The sequence below is a fragment of the Rhamphochromis longiceps genome, linkage group LG12 (assembly GCF_057381845.1).
Source record: "Rhamphochromis longiceps isolate RC_006_pf linkage group LG12, R_longiceps_female_GT1.1, whole genome shotgun sequence".
NCBI classification, from domain to species: Eukaryota; Metazoa; Chordata; class Actinopteri; order Cichliformes; family Cichlidae; genus Rhamphochromis; species Rhamphochromis longiceps.
In genome coordinates, this window is record NC_140568.1 from 19,473,612 (window position 1) to 19,497,881 (window position 24,270).

At 39.8% G+C, this 24,270-nt stretch overlaps 1 protein-coding gene across 1 annotated transcript in view; it reads right to left on the bottom strand.

Moving 5' to 3' along the window:
• LOC146657183 (transmembrane protein 132C) overlaps positions 1-24,270 on the bottom strand; it is a 169,894-nt gene that overhangs the window by 141,304 nt on the left and 4,320 nt on the right. Inside the window, exon 2 of the mRNA XM_085425083.1 lies at positions 2,064-2,949. Coding sequence (XP_085281209.1) covers positions 2,064-2,949 — 886 coding nt within the window. The remainder of the gene's footprint in view (positions 1-2,063; positions 2,950-24,270) is intronic.

Below are 24,270 nucleotides of genomic sequence, written 5' to 3' on the forward strand. Positions count from 1 at the left end.
GTACCTAAAAATATACTTTTTTTGTGAAAGCTGGCACTGCCAAAAAATCAGCCATGTTTCATGGGCAAAAAAGTTTGTAATGACTAACATTGCAAAAATACTAGCACAAATGAACCTTATGCCTCATATTAACAGTAATGTGCAATCAACAACCCTTCTAACATTTTAGTCTGTGAGCTCTCGACAAAATTAAATGTAAACATTTTTAATAAACAGCATGTCGGTGAGTTAAAACAACTTTTTAACAAAGGAACTGAGAATTCTGTAAATCTACTTCTGTTAATATTATATTATTTCTGAGGTTTACAGATGATATTTTACTGTTTAATCCTTCAAAAGAAAAAGAAAAGGCAACAAAAATTATGGACAAGACAATATACTGATCCTGACAATATTCATCAGACAAACACACATTAATGCTGAAGATAATGTCCCAAATACTAAACTGATCCTTAGAGGAACCTTTTCAACTTTTTATTACTTTTGTATAGTTTTAAACTGATTTGCCTAAAATGAGACAAAACACAAACGAGGCTCATGTTTGACTGAAATCATTCTTAAAAAGTTTTTTATGGATATGGTGATAACAATGTTGAAAGTGATGCGTTCCAACAAAATGTCTTATTGTAATCACTTTACATCTTTAGCTGATTTCAATTCTTGTATTATTTTTACTAGGTCATTACTTTTATTTTTAATGCACGAAAGCACAAGAGCATGACGATAAAGTCCTGAATCCAAGACAGAAACAACTATATACTGCTAACTTGCGTTAGACAACATGCTAACACAAAGCTAGCCAACAACCCAGAGTGATGCTAAAGCTGACCCCAACCCAGCACCCAGATCCTGATCTTCAGCAGCTAACAAAAGCTATGATGAGCAGTCTGACTTGCAGCACTGCAGTGCAATCATTGTGCGATGACCTTAAAGTCTCTTTGGTCCTGATTTCATCTTTACTGTACGTTGTTTTTTGTGTTCATGCATAAACATAAAAAAGACTGTATGTATGCCCTCATTAGGATAGGATTATGTGTCGGCATTTGGGACCGTAGCCTCAGGTTTATACTGTTACAATTATGTGACTGCATTTCAGGTCATTTTACAGAGCAATGCAAAATACAACGAGTAGTGTAGTGAGCTGCTCTGGGATTGAATTAATCAATGTAATGGTTTCTTTTAAGGAAAAATAATGAACAATGTGTAATGATGACATTAATTGTGAGTAACAATGTAAGCATGAATTCTTCTAGTCACTGTAAAAGAACAACAACAACAACAACAAAAAACTGTAACTGTAAAGCCTGGTATAGCTTGTTTCTTGGCCTGAACCACAAACTCCTTTGGTTCTATTGGTGAAAGGTTTCACCCACAAAAGGGTTAAATCACATTACATTTCTCACATGGCCACAAAAAACGATCAATGAATTAATTTGACCACAAATGTCAAGGAGCTGTTAGCTACATGGCACCTTTTCTTGTATAAATACCGTCATGAAAGAGGACGACTCTCCTCAAACTCTTTCCAGTCATTTATTCTGTATCCCAGTGCAGCCAATCACAAAATGAAGTCGTCGTCGTTAGACTGTGTGCTACATTAATGTTGCCAGCTGACTTCGCAATCAATAATGATTTGATCAGTTGAGTACAGAAGCAGAGCAATTACTGCTTACCTCGGTTAACAGGTGGCGTTGATAAGCTGAAATCAATCATTATTTTATTTTTGACTTAAGAAAATTACAGAAAATGGAGAACAGCTATATTGAAGTGAAACCCAACACGGGTGACTGTGGAGGGCGAGAAGAACAGATGGAATGAGCAGGGAGCGAGGAGAAAGGAAAACCGATTCTGCTATGTTCCAGCTGTTCCAGTGTTTCAGTGAGGTGACACCAGGCCTTATTAATGTTTTTTAAGAATAATGTCCAGATTTTTAAGATGGAATATACTGAAAGGATAACACGGGAGTCAAGAGACACTGGCTGCAGAACCTCACTATGTGAGACTGACAGAAAAACTCTTCAGTAAGACATTTTATTGAACAACAGAAAGAAATATGTTCTTACCTGAGAGTAAACATCTCCACAGGAGAGTAGGCTGACACAGTGATAAAAGCAGAGCCAGTTTCCCTCTGCCTCATGGGTGTGGCTGGCACCAAGACCATAAAGTTATTATCCAGCCTGTGTTCAGCAAGAGGTGGCTCAGTGGGGTTCTGGTAGAGCCTCACACCGCCAATCCTCCTCAAAGGCGTTGAAGTATAGGAACCAAACAGCCCTTCCTGACTTGTGCGGATGAAATTGTCCTTTCTGGATTCATCTGAGTGGCACCCTGCGTCTGTGGACTGCAGCACGTAGTAGAGCTCCACTGGGGTGCCCTCGGACACTTCGTGATTCCTCTGGCGTCCTGGCACGACGCTAGGTGGGCTGAACCAGCTGGCCAGTGGCTCCAGCTCAGCCACACACAGTCCCAGCTCCCCCCTCAGCTGGCAAGTACCACGTACCTCCTGGGTTTCATGGAAAGCAAACATGTGCACACAGGGCAGCTTGTCGATGGCACTGTAGTCATCCCAGTCCCTGCCTGCAACATAGAACAACACCTGGACTTTGGGCTTGGTCAAGTGAATTCGGGAATTCATTATAAAGGTCTGCACCTTCCAGTTAAAGGTAAAAAGAGAAGAGGCAGGAAAGGTCCCCGGGCTCTGCAGGAGCTCTAAGGGGACAGGCTGCTCCACAGAGAGGGGCCCATAGCTGGCGTTCACAGAGGGCAAACTTCTGGCCTGGTAGATGAAGAAGGGCTCGGTCCGCGACACCAGGGTAGAGTTCCTCATGAAGTCCTGGTTGGCCTCCTTCAGGAAAAATCCCAAGTCAGCATTGAGGAGCTGATAGTTGACAGGCAGGTACGTGGGGATAGAGGAATATCTCTGCAACCCCTCTAAGACTCGACAGTCGGTTACTAAAAGACAGAAGAGAAAAGCCAGTCAGTGTAGTCTCATAATAGAAGTGCTTTTATAACCTATTTCACCAAGATGATGTAGAAAGACACAAATAAAGCCAAAACAGAAACTAGAAGGAGCATTTTGAACGTGCAAGAAAAGTGTTGTAACTACACATATCTCTGATAGATCACATACACTAAGTCAAGTAAGGATTCAAGGTCTTCTGAACGAATGAAAGCTTGATCGACTCATGAATCAGCTGAATAAGTGAATTTCAGTAAATTAAAAAAAGATGTGTTTCTTTCTACTAAATAAGTCAGAGCTGTTAATTGTTCGACTGACACAAAGAGCATGTATCACAGGCAGCAGACACTGAATGAATGCATTTATTGTAAAAGGACATCAGTTACCTCCTTACATGTTTCTTTTCCTTTTTTTTTTAGTACGGTTAATACGTATAAAATCCTCACTGTAAGCCAAGACTCTAAATATTTTCTTCAGACTATAAAGGAAGGATGTCTCAGGAAAGTTTTAATAGAAAAAATGGACACTAGGAGTACTGTTCATTTAATGAGGTGTAAGAAATCTTCACATTTATTTCAACAAAGTCATTATTTTGACTCTAAAGACTAGTAGGTGGTTCATATTCATGTGTTTTAAAGGGTCTGAATCCTGTGATCTTTTATATGAATAAAAACAGATTTAGATTAATACAAAAAGATGACTTCATTGAATTTACAGTGCCGTATTTTTTGTATGACAGAGCGTGAGCTTTTGTGCCATTTAAAGTCTCTTAGTCTTCTCCATAGTGTGTATTGTTGGCATTTGGCAGTGGAATGACTTTAGATTGCTGTAAGAATGAATGCTTGTGTGCTGTAATTGTATTTTAAAAAGCCTGAAAAAGGACAAGGAGATTTAGACATCTGAGAAGATTATCGAGACAGAGATTTTCTCTGCAACATGTTAGAATTAGTGCTGAAACAATGAAGCAATTAACCAGTAATGAGAAATAATAATGAGGCAGAATTTTTGCAGTTAATTAATAAGTATACCCTTCTGGCCCCCAAGCTCTAAATGTATGCACTACATTTATATATTTATATTCCTGAATTTTGCTGCAATTATACCACTAGAAACCCCACATTATCTGTGTGCTTTAATTAGAAATGTGCAGCATCGAATTATCCATTTATCAGTATAACATAGCCTATGAGGTTCAATATAAAATCAGTTAAAATGTAATTATAATTACAATTAAAACCAGCTTTCTAAATCACAAGAAGTCCATAGAGACTGACAATACTGTTCTTATAACCCGAGGAACTTCACAGAACACATAAAGAAGGTTTTAATGACAACAAGCGTGTGCTTTGACCTTCTTCTCCAGAGCAATCGGCTACATGATTACACTTCCTTAGTACACTTTCATCCTCATGCTGGCTGCTGGAGGATTTCTTTCCTCTGATCACCCTTGTAAATCAAACGTCCCAGCAGGTTACAAATCAGACAAGGATTTGGACTTCACGGTGCTCCTGCCGGCCTTAATGTTGCTCTCCTACCGTTGGATGGAGAGAAGCAGTCAGTGTCCAAACCTCAAACCATGCAGAAATGGTCCCACTTAAAGAATCACTTTGTAAAGACTCGGTCTTTACAGCAGGAAACACAGATTTCTGAGCTGCAGAACAACACTGGGCAATTTGTGTTTTTCCTGACCAAGCAGGAGCTTTGTGTCAACTGCTGGCATGAAGCGTTGTTGTATACGTGCCATCACACTGCTGGCAGAAGAAAAGCTTTATAGCCCAGTCAGTGACCGATTCATTCTCTGGTTCCTGGGAAGCAACATTACTCTCACTCTCCTGACTGAGCCCTCATGTGTCAGAGAAGGTGAGAGCAAAGAGCTCTCTGCATTGAGCACCTCTCCTCGCACCATGTTGAAATGTGACTTAATGCTTTCACTGCTGGTACAAAGACATGTAGGCGACTCATCTGTGTGCTTTTATATACGAATGAAGAAAAAACAATCTGGAAAAAACTATTTCCAGCCAAGAAATTTAAATTTCATTTAAAATTTTCCAAAACATGCTGTACAAACTGTATTAAATACACAATCAATCCTCAAATGTGGAAAGATTTGATGTTTTTATTTTAGTATTTTACATTTTTTTATTATTTAAAATATTTTATTTTTATTTTATTTATTTTAAATGTTCCCTTCATTTTTTAAAATGATCATTTTATAATCATGTCTTGCATTATTTCTTCTTTTAAGAGGTTTAGGAGCTAGGTAGTCCCCCTAACCCCCTTTTAATTTTTGAATGCTGAAATAAGAACAGCGTTCTCTGGAAAAGTCATCATCTTAATAGCAGCATATGTTATTCTGCAACAGCCACTCAGTCATAGTCAAAAGAAGGTATACCTGTTAGATTCAAGGTTTACGTGGTGTGGCGGGGTGTGGTCTGCAATCATGCCCCGCCGGCTTTAAAATCTGTACTGGGTCCTGTCCTGTTGGGCTGTGAGCTGCAGACGACTGAGTTGTGTATACAGCAACTGTGTGATAAGTGTAAATAAAATATGCTGAAAAGCATTGTAATGCCATCGGGTCTGCCGTGGTTCTGTTAAACATGGGTTTCCATGACATAATAAAAATATTACATACAAGCCCAGATGAACAACAATATTACCTTAAATCTAAGTCAAAATGCAGAGGCAGTGAAAACCTAAGCACAGCCATGACAGTGTTTGTTTTTCATGCACTTTAGTTTTTAATTAAATTATACATTTTTACTTCTATCAGTGAAGAGCAATGATAAGGATTTCATATGCTTCCAAACCTTTTACTGCCATATAAATAAAAAAAATTACCCTTGGCCATGACTGTACACCCCATGATTCAATTAATCGTAGAACTACATTTAGAAACTTCACTTGAAGCGTTGGCCTCAGTCAGTCTCTCATATGATTATACAGACGTCTCTGTCCGCTCTTCTTTACAACCTTACTTCAGCTCAGTGACGTTTGCAGGCATTTATACACAGCTCTCTTAAAGTCCTCCAACAGCATTTCAGCTGTGTTGACGTCTAACTTTAATTATTTTATTTTTCAGTCATCTTGGTCTAGATTTGCTGCTGTGCTTGGGATCGTTGTTCTGTCTCATGTCTGATTAGGGTGATGGCTCTGATCAAGACTGTTGGTTAAAACTAATTTATCAAGTAATAACCTTGTTCTTCTGGAGCTTCAGCCTCTTTAGACTTTGACTCTTCTCTAAGCACCTTGGAGGTAGGTGAAGAAGCCAGAAATCTTTATTGTGTTTCTACAATAGCATTCAAATCTCCTCAAATGTTAGTTGTCAAACATATGGCCTCACATTTGGCTCTACAATACTTTGGTATACACAGGATTACACGGTCAACTCCTCAAATCCTCACCCCTCCACCACAGTGCTGACAGCTGCTATGAGGTGTTTATGCTGATATGCTGTGATTGGTTTTATCCAAACATCATGGCCAAACATCTCCATTTTCATCTTGTCTGTCCAAAGGACATTGTCTAATGGTTAGATCAGATGCAGCTTTGTTAGCCTAAACCATGCTGCTGGGCTCTCTTCTGTGGGGTGATCGTGGCTCAAGAGTTGGGCGTTCGCCTTGTTGAGGTTGCTGGTTCGAGCCCCGGCTTGGACGTTGTGTCCTTGGGCAAGACACTTCACCTGTTGCCTACTGGAGGTGGTCAGAGGGCCCGGTGGCGCCAGTGTCTGGCAGCCTCGCCTCTGTCAGTGCGCCCCAGGGTGGCTGTGGCTACAATGTAGCTTACCATCACCAGTGTGTGAATGGGTGTATGACTGGATATGTAAAGTGTTTTGGGGTCCTTAGGGACTAGTAAAGCGCTATATAAATACAGGACATTTACCATTCTGTAACCCTTACAAACAAGCTATAATTGGTCAGTGTTTTTCTAATCGCACTCTGATAAATGTAACATTTACATGTAGAGCCTCTTGGTTTTTTTGACAGTTTCTCTGAGTATTGCACAGTCTGACCTTGGGGTGGATTTGCTGGGATGTCCCCTCCTGGGACAGATTGGCAGCTGTCTTGAATTCTTTCCACTTGTGAATAATCTTTATCACTGTAGGATGATGGACTTTAAATTGTTTGGAAATGGCCTTAAAACACTTCCCAGATTGATTGGCAGCAACAATTGCTGCTGACGTCGCTCCGTCTTGGCATTGTTTTAACACACACCTGAACGCTTCAGAGCAGCAAAATGTCAAAACTTCAACTTTGATAGAGATAATCATGCTTGTTAATTAAGTGCCTTTATCAGAATCTGGATGCTATTTCCCCTCTTAAATCATATGGAAGCAGTAAGTGTGTGTTGTTCTTCTGAGATTGTCTTTACCTATTTCAAAAAAGCACCAGCTTGTTCTTTTTGTTTGTTTAGTTTTTTTTTTATATCCTCATACATAAAAAAGAAATTTGAAAAAGGGTCGACTTTCTTTAAAGCATGACAATAAAATGTCCCAGTTTCAAATATTGATCTATTTTCTCTGTTCTTTTTTTTGTGTTAAATACAGGGTTTCATTTGAACAATATTGAATTTGGTTTTATTTACATTTAATATAGCACTGCAGGTCTTTTGGGGAAAAGGGTACTAAAGGTTAAGTGATTCAGTTAATCTTCAGTAAGGCTGCTCTTGGTAATGCCAGACAAGATGGATCATTATTACAAGCAAATTACAAGTAGAAGAGCCTCTGAATAAAATGATATAACGCGTTAAAAAAACAAAGCTTTAAACAACTGAGCAAGCTTACCAAGACTTCTGTATGATTAAAAACAAAGACTTCTGCATTAACTAAATTAGTTAGTCTGGTGGAGAGGATGAAATAGGACATAAAATTATGGAAATGAAATAAAATCTAGGACCTTTGTATATCTGCATCAAACACTCGAGATCAGTCGCGTGCCACATGTAGGGTAACATCTTTGTTAAACCACGACTGTTTGCAGTGCTTATGCTATGTCACCCTGTGTAAACATAAGCATGCAAACCTTGTTTAGGACCGGTGCCTGAAAACTGACAATGAATTCATAAACTGGAAAATAATTCTACCTCAAGCCAAATAAAGTCTGTAAATCTCTAACCCAAATCCAAAATAATGAGAATCAGCAAGCCTGTGTCATGGATCGGAATTAATAAATCATACAAAGCTATTTTAAGATGAATCACTCGCTCCTTTGTTCCAGGGAGGAGAAATTGAACAGTACAACCCTACTCAAACTCTAGTAGTGCTTTGTTTTTTTGTGCAGCAGGGATTTGACTCAGATATCTGGACCCTGAGAGAACATTGCTTAAGGCACTGCCTTTTAAACAAAGTAATTCTTTTGGAGTCTGTGTGGGCCCTCTCCAAGCTGCAGCTCCTTCTGTCACCAACTTTCCACCCACTATTTCCCCACTTTGCAACAGAGGCTAGACTTGATACAGCAATATATAGTGTAGCAGGTACTGCAGTTCCAGTGGAGTAAACGTTCCACATTCAAAATTCAGAGGAAATCTTTTAGCAAACTTTTTATCAGCTAAATCTCTGAGAACCCAACAAAAGCAGGAACTTCAAAAAACCTTTAATTTAAAAAAAAAAATCATTCATAATTATTAGCACAGCATGCCAACTTTTTCTGGAAAGACAACTGCATAACTGAGCTGGTTGTATCTAACAGCCTGCCGCCTTTCAAAGGTTAATGGCTCAGTCCACTTTTGCAGTCACACAGATGAAAACAGTCCATAAGTGTCAAACTACACTGATGTTGATTGTGAGGATGTCGGGCTAACTTCGTCAATTCAATCAATTCGTTTAAAAGAGTCGCTTCTAACGGACCAGCGTAACCATTTAGCTTGCTAGTAAATGCTAACCATGAATTGGAGGTTCATCATCAACATTTCAGACAAGCCGAGCTCATAAAGTGCAACCATTATTTTCAACGCTACGCAATATAAGAATTGCACAATATTACAATTTTAAGATGCTTATCACGCGCAATCATTCTCAAGTAACTTTAAAAAAAAAAGATTGGTTTCTCTCACTGTTTTGATGAGTTTTGCTGATGGAAATAAACCCTTAAGCAGCACCAGAAAACTCAATTCTCCCTCTATTAAGGACAGGCAATCAGTGTCGACGTGACAGCAGGATTAATATCTTAGGGTTTTTATTTTTTAGAAGTTTAATCCCCCCGCTGGATTTTGGCTTCAGCTTTTAAAACTTCTATTATTCTTCCTCTATTTTGTGACAGTCACAGGAAGCACTACAAATGAACTTTAATAAACCTTTAAAAAAAGAAGACTCCAGTAAGGTCTTCTTTAATGGTTTTTATGTCATGAAGTGGAGTAATACTATAACCCTGACTCGGTGAGTAGGCCACAGAAAGAGTAATTTCCACATTTTCCAGCTTTTGGTCAGAAGAAAAAAAAACTGAATGGAAATAATGTTGTAAAACATTACAGTAAAAGCTTCACACATTAATTACAGCGTGCTCTCGCTATTAGAGTATCAGTACTGTGACTGCGCTCCTGGAATTGTTATGTTGATGCAGAAAGACATAAAATTTGCAAATCATCTTTCTTTCTTCTTTCTCCAGGTTGGGGGTAAGAGAGATACGCACAAGTTTCAGCGGGTGGAAAAAATGCAAAGACAAAGAAAAATCATGATAATTCAACTGAGAAAAATGTCTATTTCAGCACACACTTCATGATCCACATCATTTATAATTACATTTCCCCATTGTGTGGCATTAAATTGTAAAAGGATTGCCCACATTATGCTGAGACAGAGTGCCTTCTAAATTCTAATGTCTGAATCCCTTTTTTCTCTTCGAGTTTTTAATTGGAAATTATAAAAGCACCTTTTGTCTGCTCGTGAGTAGGTGATCAGGTTCTAGGTACGCATCGCTTTGGTGATGACAATCCTCCTCTGTATGCGAGTTAGTTAACCTCTTTCATCCTGCCTGGATTTTAAAAAATAAACCAAAACTTTAGCAATAATTTTGAGCAAAATGCGACTAAAAATCCATCAAATTGAAGATTTATTTATTCAATTAATGAATCCTCAAGGCTTGGTATAAACTTAATGTTGGACAAAAATCCTTAATTCACTCATAGGAAAATGATTAATCATCTTTGAACTGGTCTACTTCCTGTACAATCTAGTTTCTGAGGCAGTGAGCGACACACGGCATGTGGTAGCTTTCCAAAAAACCTTTAGTTCCAGTTGCTTTGGCTGTCACTTATCTGATGCCACTCTTGCACTTACAGTCACCTTACGTTCCTAGTTTCTAAGGTGACCAGTGGAAAGGGTTTTTCTCTCTGCATGGCTGTGCAGAGGTAAGAAACCAGGTCCCAGATGAGCTCTAACTAGCCAAGCAGCACCCTGCCTATACCTCGCCTCATACAAACTCACTCATCCTTCCACTGGGGCTCATGCTAGGATATGTAGAGCCGGAATAGGAGTAGCGGAGCGGAGAGCAGCTTTCACACTCGCAGAGACTGAGAAAATGAAGAGCCACAATAGAGGGCACCAGAAAAGGTGAGGCCATGTCCCTGCTGCCCACTTCTGGCTGTAATAATATGGGTGGACATAGCAGTGAATGGCTGCCTGGATGCCTGGCCTTGCTTGTATTTCGGCTTCGTCAAACATGTCAAGAAGAAAAAGAAATAAGAAGCAAGGACAGAAAGCTTCAGAAATACTGAACAACAGTGAATAGAGCAACAGAGAAGTTGGTGTTACTGTGCTTGCGTTTTAATCATCCCTCACACAAGAGTGAAATACAAAAGGGTTTCTGGTGCTGGTGGCCTTCATGTGGTTTTCCACAAAAAAACAAATGAACAAAAAACAGTAAATCACATCACAAAAACGAGCGGTTGTCGAGGCTTAAGATTACACTCTCCCTGACCCTCGCTGTGACCCTGAATCATTCCTGGACTTTGCCCTGAATGCCAAACAGGACAGTCTTAAATATGAGGGATGAGAGAAAGCTCTCTAGTCCCATTGAATTACCCACATCATATTTCTCACCATGTTCAATTAATAAGGCTTATTGAATTTGTGACCATGCGTCAAGAATAATAAATACAATATTTCCTTCGAGGATCATTTGCAGATGATTTATGCTTTTGAGCCGCTACAAAATTCAAGAAAGAGGGACTGGAAGAAGAATCAATATATGACACAGTATGGTATTACTCCATGTCAGCCTCCATAGAAAAGAAATCATTCAGGCAGAGGTCTGTGGAGACTACTGAGCTGGTAAGCAAGAGACATGGGGTAGGGAGGTATGGAGACCGCGGAAAGTTTGGGAATCTTCACAGGGACGATGCTGTGCAGGTGAGTCTTCTTTATCTCGGACACAAGCTGTTTCATTCCACAATAATTATTCCTGATTAAGGGTCAGTTTAAATTAGCGAATGCGTATCGTGTGTGTCCTGCCAGCTTACTGAGCTTGATCAGTTGGGGATGTTTGTTGCCACTCCTCTAATGGATGGCCACATTTAAGACGCTAAGAGCTAATAAAGAGTAATGGGCCTGTGGCTTCACTGGGGAGGAGGATGAGCTATTTTGAGTTCATGAGAGAAAGCCTCATCTTGGGGATTAAAGAGTATTGACCGATGAAGAGTAAACACTGCAATGCCGTGCCCGCTGGCCTATTTGGTAAAGTTGTGGATGGAAGAGATGAACCCAAATAGGTCGTGCTGCTAGTGGCTGGGAAGGTCAGTGGGGATGTCATTAAAGGATGCTGAGAAGGGCCTCCAGGTGCTGCGAGCAGGTCTGATACGTCTGGAATAGTCCTATCACAGCAGGAGAGTGCAAATTTGAGTGGCAAGAACTCTGAGTATCCCAGGCATCCTGCAGGCAGCAAACAGCACCTCCTTTGTGCAATCCAGTGCACATGGTGCAAGGGGAAAGGGGCTGAGAGCTTTTGGCTTTGGTTGGGGGGATGAGACAAGTGCACATCTGTGTGCCAATCAGTATTCCCACGGTCCCTCCGGAGTTCTCCGAAACATAAACTGGGGTCCTTAATGAATCTTTCCCCCTCACACGGGCCTTTATTGCGGAGCGATATCGTAAATCAGGCTAACTACAGAGGCACTCACAGGGAAGAGTCAGTCGGCTTCTTTGTGAGTGGGGAGGAACATCTAATGTTGAGGTAGAAAAACAAGCGGACACAAATCCAACAAAGACTTTCTGGCCAGCAACTGAAGATAGCACAGCGAGGGTAAAAGTGATACAGCAATTACACAGCAAATAGGACTGGGCACAATTAGCCGAGTGATTTTTTTACTCCAGGCAGAATTTCCTCTCAAAGTGTGATCATGTTAACACTGCACCAAATCAGGCGACCAAAGAAAAGCCAATTAATGGAATTTTCCACACAAGCAATGGTGATTGATTATGGGTGTTGACGCCTGTCTGTGATACTGCAGTATGAAAATGAAGTACTATGCCTCTTTGATGAGTGGGAGGAATGAGAGGCTGCCTCTGTTAAAAAAAAAAAAAAAAAAAAAAAAAGGAAAATGATAGTTGGTGAGAATCAAGCCAAAACACGCTTTTCACCTCTCAGGGTTAAGATATATCAATAAAAAGTTTTAAAAATCCAGCAAATATAACTTTAAAGCTCAACCACAATCCACTCAAAAAGATCTCACGGTGAACTGTTGATACTTAAAATTTGTTCAAGCCAAAACCTCAGGGCTTTAAATGGGTGTTTGCTCGGAACCTTAAGATGATATGAAAATCCACAAGTTAATTAAATCAGTACAGACAGAAGGTTTTCTTCCAAAATCCATTCACTGAAAGAGTTTTGTAGCCTAGCGTCTCTGAATGTTTAGGTTTCTCCTCATACAACACTGCTTCCTCTCAAACTTGAAAAGTAGTACATTTAGATTTTCTGACAAGGTTGCATTTATTTTAAAAGAAAATCCAGCCACAATGAAACACTCCAAATTTGTTTGAATATAGAAAACAGGTTTTTTTCTACCAAACCAGGTAATGCTAACAGAATGGAACAAAAAGCAGAAACATCTAAAGAATAGCTTTGAATGTCCTTCAAGAAGCCAGGAGGACTATTCCTGAACACTACCTAAAGAAATGACAAAAAAGCTGCCTAAGAGACTTCAGGCTGTGTTGAATAAGGAATGTGGTCATGACAAATACTGACTTTTGAGCTTGTTAGAACTCAACAAACATTTTTTTTTGTTGCTTTGTTTACTGTATTTCCATGTATGTTTGCACGCTTCAATAAATCCCTACATCTCCTTCCAAATTTCCTATCAAAACATAAAGAAATGAAGTGTGAGTCAAGACTTTTGCACAGTACTGGCTCTCATTTGCACACTAGTAAGATTTAAAATAAGTGTCCAGCTGCTGGGATACTAAAACCAATTACTTTCTCTTGGACGTCACTTCAGCTAATTCAAGCAACTTAACTGGACGTCTAACCAAGAAAGTTTTGCTTCTGTTTTAGTGAAATTTGATTACTTTATCTTTTATCTATCATTTTTATCTTAATATTAATTAGCAGCATTGTGTGTTGCACCTGTACAGTTTGTGAATTCAGCTAACTAACCATGCTTAACTCCACTCTCTTCCAAATATGATGACTTTGCCTTCAAAAACCAGCATGGGTGCTGGCCAAAACACCGAGGCAGAAGCAGTTCATCCGACCATGTGGCAGGATGAGCAAAGGTATATCAGCTGAGCCCTCAAATGATGCAGGCTGGCTTTGAGATCAGCTGATCTGCTTAGATTGCTGCCTGAAACTGATCCCGAGGCCAAGAACTAATGCTATGCTGAAAACACAGCCTAGCTCTCAACGTCACGTCGCTGTCAATTAAACAAATACACAGATACATGCACAGAAAAATCCAATGGTTTCCATTTCAATTAGAGTTAAACTGTGTGTGAACTGAGGGAAAACAACTGCAAACTTTAAGTCAAAGTGCATCTTTTGAAAGACAGAAATCTCACGTCGCACCACGGACTGCGCTGAACCATCTGTCCTGTTTGTTCGAGTGTTGCTGTCAACCTCCGTCACAGAGATCTGACAGTTTGTAGACAGTGTGTACTGAACAGTTACTCTACATATTAATTCTGGCTTGTGAGTGTTTAATGCAGAGAAACGTATGCAATGTAGTGATGACTAATCATCTGTCCTGATTAGTTCAGGATCTCACAGCTGCAGCAGTGGTTCATGCTCCACTCTGCACAGATGCCATGTGACTCTCTATCTTTGCCTTTCCACCTCTGGCAACTGCTCAAGGTCCCTCGTTTCTGCCTATCTCAGTGCTGCACAAGTTATGTTAAGCTATACGGAGGGTCATAGATAAAGCCAACCAAATAACACATTGAATTATGGCAGTAAGTACACTTCCTTCATTTACACCTCTGTTATATTTCTCTGAATATCACTTTTTTTCCTATGCAGTGAAGTATGCAAATTGCTGTACTATACATACAGCAAGGTCAGTGCTAGAGTGTGTTATATTGCATTAACTCTGAAACTGTTAATCCATGTTCTCTTTTTTTCTTTATAAGAAGTGTCCATTCACCCCAAACTGCCTCATTCCCTTTTCAAAAGAGCTTTTATTGCCGCCTCAGATGGACTGGCTTTAAATCTGCAGTTTAACCTAAAACCTGTCAAAGCAGGAACTAACTCCATGAACAAATTGCTCTATTTGGGACCAGGGAAAGAAAGCCATTAAAGTGACTGGGGGGGAGAGAGAAATGTTTCTATTTCAGACAAGATCAGAGGGAAAAGCAGAGGGTTTTCACACCACTGGAAAAAAAATCTGTTTGTTTTAAAGAAATATTTCGAAATCAGCAACACGGGGTACATTTTGTTTCAAAGCCTCCCCGTAGAGCTGCCAAGCTAAACTTTATTTCAGTGATTGACATCAACCCAGTCTGCACTCCCGGCTAGTGTGCAGGAATCCAGGAAGACTAGACGATTCCTCTTAAGCCAGCTACAAAAAAAAGTGGGCTTTCTAATGTGTTGGAGAAATAGAAACTAATTATAATTTTAATTCTACAAACATTTCTCGGAAGCAGAGTTGTTCTAGAGGCAAAACTGAAAGTCGCTTTGAATTAATCCTCAATGGTCTGAGCAAAAGTGCCGCTTTTTGTTGTTGTTATTTATTTTATTTTATGGGTTTTTTTCATTGTTAGGCAGCCAGCATTATGAAACACTGTTACTGAAAAAAGGAACGTAAAGCAAAAGGTGCCCCTCAGCATATTCAATTAATCCTCGAAATTATTACACATACTTTACTTATCTAGTTCATCCAAGCTATTCTTTTGGGGTGATGAATAATGCATGAGAATGGCAGTCATCTACAATGTGACCATATTCTCTAAAGAGACCTTTCTGTGCCATTTAGATTTGTCATTAAGCCAACATGTGCTCTGAACGTTTTGTCCTTTGGCTTTGGACAGCTGGCTGACTCATTAAGCTCAGAACTAACCAGGACGCATTTGTATATATATAAACAGAAATATCATACCTGTGATTCATTGTGACATAGAAAATGCATAAAAAGCATTTCACAAGCTGCATCCTCTTTGGAAGTAGAGGAGCATGTTATCACCTATTCCTTATCAACTTTCTGGGTTACTTCTCCTGAGTCGCTCATCTATAAGACAGTTGAGGTTAGAGCACTTGCAGGGCTAAAACAGGCTGTCTAACTGCATCCTTTTTGACACGCCTGTTTCCCCTTCATGAATTAAGTGGTTCACTTAAAAAAAACAGCAAAAAAACATGCTATTTAGCAGTGCTGCTGTGCACAGGTTTTATCAGGAAGTAAAGAGTCCCTTGGCATTGAATTTAAATCCCCTAGGTGAGTGTAATTTTTTTTAACTTGCAGGTTTAAGGTTGTGAAGGGGTATATTTTACCCCTAACCACAAACCTTTCTTGAGCAACAAGCACAGAGCGAACGCAAAGGAAAGAAAACAAAGCAAAACAAAGCCCCGAATGGAACATAAGCAACAGTCCCCTGGCTAACAAACTGACTGGGTTATTTTCTGGCTTTCGCAGTTGCCAGATCACTATAGGAGTAAAACAATCTGGGCATTCAAAACACCACAAGCAAATATTGCTTTTGGAACAATGGTGTTTTGCCGGCGTGCCGTGGCCCTTTTTTAAGGTTTTGTGTTGTTTTTCATTTAGTTGTTCATACTGTACATCATGACTCAGTTTGCCGAATAATGAATCAAGACTTGATTCTACCTGTAGCTGTAATTGTTTACGCTGGGTCTCGTTCAAACAAAATGATTATTACCTAATTAAATAGACGGCAGCCTCAGAGCAGGCTGGAATGTCGCTGCTTTCATTTGTGGATTCAGGAAAAGGTGCTATCAGCAGATAAAAGCAGACATGTAGGAGAATGCGTGTAAACGTGCACACTTGATTTGGTCATACCAATGCCATTAATATGATTAAACTCAGCTTCTGCACTGGGTTCCTGGAGCTTTATGTATTGCCGCCGCCCAGTCGTTAGAGCATGGCTCTATTTCTCAGAACATGAAGCGGTATAGCAAAAATAAATCACAAGTTCACTTCCCAGTTTCTTCTGTGAAATTGTCTGCGACTCTAGATCCCTTATCAAATAATTGATGGAATTCTCCTTATGCTTTCAGGTTTTATGTCCTGTGTATGCTTTTGAGTGAGAAAGGAGCTCAACTTTTCACTTTCTTAGTGTTTGTCTTAGGGCTTAGTTTACTGTGTTATATTGCAGCAAGACCAAATGATTCTTCAGTTCTCATCTGTTTTTATTCGCAAGAGGCTTATGTCTCAGAGATCAGCCCACCTATCTGCTGGTCAGCTCACCATATACTTTCTGACATATTTCTCACTCGACTTGCCTTTGTCAATCTGCAGGCCATATCCTGAAAATTTCTTTTGACATTGGTTTCCAGCTATGAAAAAAAAAGCTAGATAGTACAAGACTTGCCGTGTGCAATTGTTTTGTGCGTTCTACTTATGTTGTACTTTTCCTGCTACTTTTTACTTTTGTTTCAAAACTACCTGGTTGCCGTCAAGATGGCGAACCATCATGGCACATACACCCAGATGTACCTTCATTAGGTACACCTTTTCAACTCCTCATTGGTGTAATGAAATAATCAACCAATCATATGGCAGCAGCTCAATGCATCAGGCAAATAGACATGGCCAAGACTACCTGCTGAAGATCAACTCAAGCATGAGAAGCTGACAGAAAAGTGATTTAAGTGGTTTTGCAAGAGGCCAGGCTGGTCTAAGTATTTCAGAAACTATCGATCTGCTGGGATCTTCCCACAAAACCATCTCTACGGTTTACAGGGAATGGTCCAAAAAGACAAAATATCGAGTAAGCGGAAGGCCTTGTTGATACCAGAGATCAGAGGAGACTGGTTAGACTTTCACCTGACAGGAAAAAAACAAACACTCGTTACAACCGAGGTAGCAAAGCGTCTCTGGATGCACAACATGTGAAACCTTGAAGCAGCAGAAGTACACACTGGGTGTCACTTTCCTGTTAGGAAACTAAGGTTCCAATCCACGTCAGCTCACCAAAACTGGACAGTAGAAGATTAGAAAATCTGCCTGCTGTGATGAGTCTCGAGTTTTGTTGCGACATTGATGATGATCAATGATGATAGGATGAGTGACATAAAAGCATGGATCTATCTTGTATCAATGCTTCATGCTGGTATTGGAGTGAAAAATATTTTCTTGGCACATTTTGGGCTCTTTTTACTACCAACTGAGTATTGATTAACCACCAGTATCTGAGTATTGTTGCTGGCCATGTCCATCCCTTAATGACCACAGTCTACCCATCATCTGATGGCTACTTCTAGCTATGGTGTTTCCATTTGAAACCCATGTCATTTCCCTTTCCCCAACCACTTCCTCCAGCTCATCCGGGGGGGAATACCAAGGTATTCACAAGGTAGCCCAGAGGTATGGTCTCTCCCAGTAGTAAATGGACCTCAGCTACTAGGTGTTTTGGATGTATCCAAGAGGCTTTGTAGACAGATTCCCGAGCCACATCACCTCGCTCCTTTTGATGCTGAGGAGCAGCGACTCTACTCCAAGCCGATCCCGAAAGGTCGGACTCCTCACCCTATCTCTATAACTGACCGACATACCCTTTGAAAAAAGCTCATTTCTGCTACTCTAATTCCCAATCTTCTTCTTTCGGTCACTACCCACAGCTGTTGCACATAGGTGAAGATAGGAACATAAATCCAGAAGTAAATCTGAAGCTTACCTTTACACTCAGCTCTCTCTTCAACACAACAGACCAGCACCAATCTGTCTGTAAATCTCCTGCTCCACTGTCCCGCAACTTGTCAACAAGACCCCTTTGCTATTTTAAACAAAGAGTACTTGTAATATAAGTTTTCTCTGCTATAAGTTGATGGTGCACATGTTAAAGCACAATGAGAGACTCCCACCTCTTAATTAAAGGGAGCCCACATCATCTACAATAAATTTTTTGGCATGCATATAATTGAAGAGGCAATGTTGCTTCCAGTATGCAGGCTAACACAGTTTGTAGGATAAAATAGACTTATTCTGTAACAGCAATATAAGTGTTAGGTACAGACATTCTGTAAGAAATACAACCAGACAGTGAAATTCCATATTTAGACTTATTCTGGAATGCATCCGTTGGCAAAGAAAACATGCGGTTCCTTTACTATTGCAGGTTAAACAAACCATCCTACACATGGCATGAGCAATTAAGTATGGAGTGCAGATTACATCACTCTGAATTTTAGCAGTTGCCATGCTCCCAGAACATCTAATTACAGGGCCTTCACACTACAATCTTCAAGGTTCAGCGAGAATGCACAAAAACAGCATGAAACAAGGCGGCAATAGTAATCAAAGTCAGCCCAGCAGAGCAAAAAAAGAACACTTGCAAAGTGCTTATTACTTACACTTATCTCTGGCTTATACAAAGCAATAGTGAGCATGTCCTCAGAACGAATCATATCAAGGCCTGCATCATTGTCAGTGGATCAGAGCCAGGAAGTGGAGGAGGTTGAAGTGAGAAGGCAGCTGCTTGCTACTGTTGTAACACAAGGAATTGACAAGATCATTGTAAAATGATCACACATAACAGTGGGGAGATTTGTGGTGGGATGATGGTGTTATAAATTAAAATCCATGTTACACTTATCCTTATACTGCTGTAAAAAAAGAAAAAGAAAGAAAGTGCTGCTGGGCTTTTAAAGGAGGTAAAGACAGCTAATATTAGCCTCTCTACATGGCCTGCCAATAAAGTTTAGGGTCAATTCTACAGTTTTATTCACCTTCAGCACAGTCAATAATGCGCCTCCAGCTTACATTTTTAAACTTCTAACCCATTACACATACCATAATTCACCTCTAAGTCTCTTATGGAGGAAACTTTAAGTTATTCTTGCTTCACTCACTTAATGGCATTGTGTAACTTCTAGAAAAATACCAGGGCTTGGCATACGACCTGGTAGTAAGGGTTACCTATAGCTGTTAGCTTGCAAGAAAATCTCTCCCAATGTAGTTGCAGCTTATAAAATTCCAGTAAACATCTGCAAATCAAAACAACACCTTAATTTGTTGTTTCACTGAAGGGAACAAGCCTCACATGGATGGGCATGAAACTGCAACACCATGCAATCGTCCAATTAGTTTTGCGTCTCTAAAAAATCTATATTATAGAGAAAAATGTCTGTAATTCCTGAACAGTTTTGTTTAACCCCTCTGCACCTCAATCACATCTTGATTTAATCATAAAGCTGTCCAAATACTTATGGACCTAATTGTGTTTCACCAAACAAGAAAAGAGCGTGACCTGCTGTGGGTGGAAAGTCCAGTCATAAGCACGACATAAATGTTTGTTCAACAATGCGGTGAGATATTTCAATTCAACCAACACTGCCATCCATAAAGCAATGCAGGGTTAATAAAAAGATATGACAACTAATCAAAATTCCGAGCGGCTGGAAAAGTCAGCATTCAGTCGTCCGTTAATAAATCTATACAGTTTTATTCCCAATTTGAATTAAACTGAAAAAAAAAATAGGCTAATCCTTCGTTATCATTGGGGTCATTCTGTCTCCACTTGGTGTGGCTCTTTCCAATTTGTGTGAAATTGAGGGCTTTGGGGTTAAGAGGAGAATCTGCAGGCACAGATAGCACGTTGCAGGATGTGCCAACCGCCAGCCTTGCCCCTGTTGGCCGCGGTGACATCACAGAGTGCCACAAGGAACAATGACTCAGTATTGCCACAAATTCTACGCCGTGACTGGACATCTCTAACCCTCACCCGTCATCAGCTCACTGTCCACTCTCATGAACGCCCTAGGCTTTCATGAAGACCTCAGGCTTCTGGACAGCAAGAGAAAAGCGTCACGTGAAAATACATCTTTGCTGCATCTGCCACCGAACATCAATATCTTTGCCAGAGCCATAAAGTCAAGGAATTTTTCTTTTCCTTGTCTTCCACTGACTCCGTTCACTCAAGGGGCTTCATTAAGTTACAGCCACTCCTGCCAGACTAACTACACTGATTGTACTCCGAGGTGGCCATTACTTTCACACTGATTAGGAAGCAGTGATTGTGTCAAGACTGATTGGGGACGCACACATACGTTGGCATTCCAATTACACCAAGTACCATCTAGACAATGGTCAAAGTGTACTTCAGGTCATTTGCATTTAACTGAGTTGCAGTGCATGAACAAATGATCATTCTGTGGAGCAATTTTCCTTTTTTTTGGTGTGTAGAAGGATTGTCTTCAAAATCAAAAGCATCACAAAAAAAATAAAAATAAAAATAAAAATTCAACTTATTTAATGAGCACCACACATTTGAAAGTGACTTTAAACTCTATTTCACCCCAGTTGCCCCAATTTGAATGCACACTGTGAACACTGTTTATGTAATATTTCTCTAGTGGGTGACTTTGTAATTGAGCTACTGCATCTAACATTTCTGAACTGCATTTTCTCATTTTTAGTCCCTCGACAGCACCTTTGTGCCAATAAATAATCATTTAGCAACTATAAGTCACTGCTGTCAGTAATGAGAAGGAAAAACAGGAAAATATGTGCGACTTTTAGTCACATCCATGCTGTCGGTATCATTATTTTGAAATTTGACTAAATTTTAGTCAAAGTTAGTCACCTGCACTGTCTAATGTCAAGCTAAAGAGAAAAGGAGGAACATGAACAACTTTACAGATAATAAATATGCTGATAAAATTTTTTTATTATTATTTATTTATCCAAAGAAAGGCTCATATCAGGCTTTTTGTTTGAAATTATGAAAGGTGCTGTCACCCACCATAATTCATTCATCATGCAGCTTCATATTGGTTTTGTGTCACAGATGAGAGCGCACAACAAACTTGCTGGCGTGTGTTGTTCCATCCACAGACTACGGTGATTATACAAAAACAGAACGAACTGCTCAAGGGACAAAACTAATATGTTTTAAAATTAAAATTCTGTGGTAGTTTGGAAAGCGCCGTTCGGCATTCTGCTGCATGAGCGCACCGCTCTGAATCACAAAGAGTCGCACAGGCTCCTATTTTAACATAATCTCAGCAATCAATCAGCTACGCCACAAAGAAGTCAATGGGCCTTGACAATATGTACCTGTCAGATCATTGCCTCTAATGCATTAAGGTCTGGTGCATCTGATAGGCGGCGACATCCCAGCGTACAACCGAGAGCCAGAGTCTCTCAGATATGGTGACAGGCTTTTGTCCCGCCACCTGCCCGAGAGCATTCAAATCAAATATGAATAACCAACCAGAGTTACAGAAGTGTTTTTATACAAACAAAGAAAAAAAAATACAGTAAAAAGTACATATAATAAATGTCTGGTGGATATATAGATATATATATATATATATAGATAGATATAGATATATATAGATATATATATATATATAGATATCTATCCAGGGGTGCCAGTAGCAGCTGGATAGCATAGTGGTTAGACTACACGTCTTTGGAACAGAGGATCGCAAGTATATATATATATATATATATATATATATATATATATATATATATATATATTGAGTTTGTGACTGAACAAATCTCTGCTTTTTTCCCCAATTTCCTATTTGCACTTGCAAAGAAGTTGTTGAACATGTCCATATTGTGTAAGCCTTAATGCAGGATATATTACACAGATATCTAATATTGTGTGATGCTGTCTCCCCCCAAATGCTCCTGGGCTGATGGAATTTTATTAATGCATTGAATATAATAACATAATCAGCTTCTTGGTCTGGTGTGTCGGAATATCTCATGATTCAGGAGCTTTCACATAACCGTACATAGTGCAAAAAAAATTTTTTTCTCCCCCTTCCCTTTCATGTAGAATAAAAATATGCACCTACAATGATAGGATGCAACAACATTTGCAGTAAGGAGACAGGGCTACGGTAGAAAAATGAAAATGCATTGTGAATTCTAAGGGATGGTATCTGCAAGGAATAAAACGTCCAATCATGATAGCATTTAGACACTTGAGCAGACCTTGTGGGGTAGTTTCTTCGCACCCTTAGAGTCATAAATTGTTTAAAAATGTCTTGTAACATTACCCTGTTGGCTTTGCATTAAAGCCCACTGAGTAAACCTACAACATCGAGGCATATGTTTGCTGTTGTTTACAACGTTTTAGAGAACAGAGGAACTGAATACTTTTTTTTCCAAGCGAATGAATGAAGATTTTTAGAGGATGTGTTAAGTATCTTCTTGGAGCTTAGAGACTACACTCACCAGCCTCTTAGTTACACCTTGCTAATGCCAGGTTGGACTCCCTTTTGCCTTCATAGCTGCCTTATTTCTTAATGACACAGATTCAACGAGGTGCTGGAAACATTCCTCAGAGATTTTGGTTCATATTGAGGTGAAAGCATCACACAGTTGCTGCAGATTCCATGGTAAGAGTCTCCTGTTCCACCACATCCCAAAGGTGCTCTATCGGATTGTGATCTGGTGACTGTGGAGGCTATCTGAGTGCTCTTAAACTCAGTGTCAAGTTCAAGAAACCAATTTCAGATTGTTTGATTTTTGCGATATTGCGCATTGCCATTACCAGAAGACAGGTACACTGCGGTCATAAATGGTCAACAACAATACTTGGGTAAGGCTGTGGCATTTAAACAATGATCAGTTGGTATTAAGAGATCCGATGTGTGCAACAAAAATATCCCCCACACCATTACAGCTTGAACTGCTGATAGAAAACAAGACAGATCCAGGCGTTTGGGATATTTACACCAAATTCTGACCCTGCCATCCAAACATTGCAATAGAAAAGGACCTGTTGGACCAGATAATGTTTTTAAATCTTCTACTGTCCAACTTCGGTGATCTTGTGTGAACTGTAGCCTCAGTTTTCTATTCTTAGCCGTCATGACCGACACCTGGTGCATTCTTCTGTTGCTGTAGCCTATCTGTGTTCAGAGATGCTCTTCTGTATGCCCTGCTTCTAATGAGTGGCTGTTTGAGTTCCTGTGCCTCACTATCTGCTCGAAGCAGTCTGGCTATTCCCCTCTGACCTCAGGCATCAAGAAGGCATTTTCACCCAGAGAAATGCTAGACGTTTTCTCTTTTCAAGACCATTTTCTATAAACCCCTAGACACGGTTGTATAGGAAAATCCCTGTAGATCAGCAGTTTCTGAAATACTCAGACTAACCACTTAAATTACTTTTCTTCCCCGATTCCGATGCTCAGTTTGAACTTCAGCAGGTCCTCTTTCGCATATCTACATGCCTTAACGCACTGAGTTGCTTTCATATGATTAGCCAATTAAGGTGAATAGGTGTACTTAATGAATTGGTCGTAATCCCTTTGATTGTTATGTCTAGAGGATGGATTACAGCCGCATTCTGTAAACAAATGCATGACAATACATCCGAGTGGAGGAATCCTGATGAATTTGATGACCCTCTGGATTTAGTAGTATACAAGAACGCCTTTAGCAAGAGGACAAAGTTTATACTTTTCCAGCCAAATATCTCAACATCCACATTGATATACTGGTGCAAAATGACAACCAGGAATTCACACATGTTGTTGTTGTCACTGCGAACTATCAAAGGGTCAGCGAGGTCATGTGCATGTCAACGAGCTCAATCCTAAATTAGTTACCGATGCAGCTTTAGCCCGTCAATAATGACAAATTCTTTTATTGACAATAAAAATAAGTGCAACAGTTTGTAGTTTCCCCTCGTTTTCACCACTCTTAGTGTCGAGCACACGGTCTCACCGTGACCTTAGCCAACAGAGACACTATTCAACTAT